Source organism: Galeopterus variegatus, unplaced genomic scaffold (assembly GCF_000696425.1).
Source record: "Galeopterus variegatus unplaced genomic scaffold, G_variegatus-3.0.2 Scaffold4581, whole genome shotgun sequence".
NCBI lineage: Eukaryota > Metazoa > Chordata > Mammalia > Dermoptera > Cynocephalidae > Galeopterus > Galeopterus variegatus.
Genome location: NW_007730692.1, coordinates 118305 through 122037, shown reverse-complemented (window position 1 = coordinate 122037; position 3733 = coordinate 118305). Strand labels below are relative to the sequence as shown.

Below are 3733 nucleotides of genomic sequence, written 5' to 3'. Positions count from 1 at the left end.
CTTCCTCATCGTTGTTTTAAACATTATCAGTCACATGAAAAATATTTTGAATTTGTTTTTATCTGATACTGGGATTTTAAACCAGGAGATGTGGTTCAAGAGTTTTTCAAGTTTTAATTTTTCTTAATGAAGAGTCATTGTGGTGAAATGTAAAATGTGTATGCAAGTATGATCTGAATTTCCAAATTATAAACAAGAAAAAGGGAAAGGATAAGAGAGAGAGAGCAGGAGAAGGAGACAAAGAGGGAGAGGGAGAAAGGGAAAAGAGAGACAGAGAGAAAATATTCCAAAACCTACATTTTTCATTTATTCTTCAGGGTGTTCTTACTGATAAATGTGAGAAAGCAGAAATGCTTCTGCTTGGCATTCCAGAGTGCTGCCTCACTTGCTTTGAAGTGTGTTTTCCTTCTCCTTTGGAGACGAGGCATCTGGTGGTATCTCCAAATCTTTTGACAGTAATTGCAAAGTCACACTGAGTCACACTGCTCTCTGTACCTGTGATTCCACTTTAGAATGTTTGGCTAAAATCAGATAAGCTTAAAAAATCTTGGAACAGCCATTCATAATTTCTTTTGGGAAAATGGCAAATACTGCCAGTTTTCTAAATTTAGCTATGAACTGACTTGATTTAGCATTCTCAAAGTGCACTGACCTATTTTGAGCACTTCTTCATTCTTTTCTTTACTCAACAATTTTGTATGTGTGTGCCTGTTGTGGGCAAAGTGCTGTGCTATGTAGTAGAGACCTAACCATGAGCATAAGAGACTCCATCATGGGTCTACCATCTACAGTCTAGTCAAGTAGTAAACCTAAGATAGTGCACTAATAACATGACAAGCATGAGGGAAAAATAAAAACTGAACATTTATTCATAAGACTTAGCTTAAAATAAAAATCTATATATTCTCACAGGTATGGCTCATTGAATTTGAGTACATGTTTTTATATATCATGGATAGAAATATCCTGGTCTTGATGCTTAATGACCTCAGGCAAATTTCTTAAGGTTGCCTAGTCTAAGATTCCTCACCAATAAAATTAGAAAATCAGTATTTGTCCTATCTCCCTCAAACCTGAAAGGCACGTGAGAAGAACATTTCAAGTGTGTAAAATCTGTAATTGTATTAAGATTACTTCCTATACACCCTCTTTGTAGTCCTTTACTGACATCCTAAAAATTTCACCAGATTTAATCGGGGCTTTGAAACCTGGCTCGGACACTCCACCTCAAATGTACCCTTCAACCTGAATTCCAATGCTCAGCAACAAAGGCTCGCAAATAACTTCTCCTGTGGCTTTCATCCCCCCTCCATTTCCCTACTCCCAGTTCCACACCTTGCTCTTTGTCTTCACCTAAAGTTTTATCATCCTTAGAAATTGTGAACTCCAGTGTCCCACCTTTGAACATAACCTCCTGACCTTCTAGCAATATCACAACCTCACTCTCATTTTGCTTATTTTATAACATGACTTGGATCTCTGCCCCATGGTCCTTCCATTTAGCCATCTATTACCCTGTCTNGAATTCCAATGCTCAGCAACAAAGGCTCGCAAATAACTTCTCCTGTGGCTTTCATCCCCCCCTCCATTTCCCTACTCCCAGTTCCACACCTTGCTCTTTGTCTTCACCTAAAGTTTTATCATCCTTAGAAATTGTGAACTCCAGTGTCTCACCTTTGGACATAACCTCCTGACCTTCTAGCAATATCACAACCTCACTCTCATTTTGCTTATTCTATAACATGACTTGGATCTCTGCCCCATGGTCCTTCCATTTAGCCATCTATTACCCTGTCTTGACCCTTCAGATAGGAGGAGGATCATGGAAGTGACCAGGTTGGTCATTTAATTCCTTCAGCTTATCTAGGAATGTTCTCTTCACTTCCAGGTAGGTGAAGTACTGTGGGCAGAACCTACAAATTTGATGCCCACCACATCCAGAATTGCCTTTCACACAGCTGTGCTTATGGTGATTTTAGGAACCTGGTATTTATTCTTCAACACATACAGGGCAGTATAGCATAATGCAATTCTCTTTTGATGTAGGATCAGGGATCAGACATACCTCATCACCAAAGGAGCCACAGGGCCAACCTTTTTTCTTACAAGGTCGTGGTTCTCTCTCAGCACAAGCAGACTTCAATTCTCTCTGACAAACCCCCTCATCGTTTTTGAATATCAGCTGTGACTTCTTTGTCTGATTTCATGTTCTTTAGATGTAGAACCACCTGTCATAGACTGGTGCAGATCTCCACCTCCAATCCAGGTCTCAGAGAAGGAGCATACTGCAAGCTGGGATGAGCCTCAGTTCTCAGACAACTCTGGTGAGAATGCAAGGATTTTGTTGTCAACATGGTAACACTAAATTACATTTTATTTTTAAAAGCTTTTTAAAAGGATAAGAGAAATAAAAAGCAAGTAAAAGCTGCCTAAGTGAATGAATAATTATACAAGGTAATACATCTTATTCTAGGATAATTAAATATAATTTAACATCATTAATCTTACCTATCCATGAGGTTTCCCTTCATTCAATATTTAATGAACATTTATTTAATCTGTGCTAGTTGTTGTACCTGATGGTGTTCTAATGAGTTTGTTGAGTTTTCCAACTTACCTTGTCCTGGAAGCATAAACTAAGCATTCTATTGGTATCACTAGTGCATTTCTACNAATAGAAAATGAAATGTCAATCAAATAAGAGGCTAATAAAGTGACTGCAGACCAAGAACCCAAAACTCAGATGCCTTCTTTGCTTTCTAGGGGCCGTGCTGGTCATCACCAGAAGTCATACACAAGGAGACGTCTTCCCTCAGGGGGAGACCATCGTGCGGTACACAGCCACTGACCCCTCAGGCAATAACAGAACGTGTGACATCCACATTGTCATCAAAGGTATTCTCTTCATAAACCCCAGAAATCTAGTTGACGTTTGATACATGTTATTCCGATAGTACTTGCCATATAATGTTATCCAGTTTTCATTTTTATGAAAGGAATGCCCAAAATAATAACCCAAAATCAGAGATACTTTTAGCTTTTTATGAAATACACACAACTTCGAATTACACATACGTACAGCTCTTCAGCATATGCCCATCTAGGAACTAAAAAGTAGACGCTGCCCCTCACACTAAGGACTTATGTTGAAAGTTTTTCTAGGAATAGTGGTAGATGAGAGTCCTTTTCAAAATTCAGCTTAAACTCGTGGAATTTATACTTCCCCTGCCACTGTATATGAATAATACCACTTTTTACACAGGTTCTCCTTGTGAAGTTCCATTCACACCTGTAAATGGGGATTTTATATGTGTTCAAGATAGTACTGGGGTTAACTGCACATTAAGTTGCTTGGAGGGCTATGATTTCACAGAAGGGTCTACTGAGAAGTACTATTGTGCTTATGAAGATGGTATCTGGAAGCCACCATATTCCACTGAATGGCCAGACTGTGCTGGTAAGTTTTAATTTTATCCCAGACCCCTTTAATGTGTGTGAATGTGTGTCTGTGGATGTGTACCTTTTTAGTGTTTAAGAGGAAAATTGCCTTACAATAAGTAGTAGAAAATAGCGCCATGAATTTGAAATGTTTGTGAATAAGAGAATTGCTCTTTCCTGGATTTAAAATATTAGCCACCAGAGTCTTGTTACAGATTGGATTGCCATAGGACAAGTTTCAGTTAAAGGCAAGACCATCTTGACCTTCTTGTTATTTACCAAGAATATCTGAAGA

General features: G+C 38.6%; 1 protein-coding gene across 1 annotated transcript in view; it reads left to right on the top strand.

Moving 5' to 3' along the window:
- SVEP1 (sushi, von Willebrand factor type A, EGF and pentraxin domain containing 1) overlaps window positions 1-3733 on the top strand; it is a 189706-nt gene that overhangs the window by 78550 nt on the left and 107423 nt on the right. The window contains exons 11-13 of the mRNA XM_008587896.1: window positions 2217-2324; window positions 2764-2895; window positions 3263-3457. Coding sequence (XP_008586118.1) covers window positions 2217-2324; window positions 2764-2895; window positions 3263-3457 — 435 coding nt within the window. The remainder of the gene's footprint in view (window positions 1-2216; window positions 2325-2763; window positions 2896-3262; window positions 3458-3733) is intronic.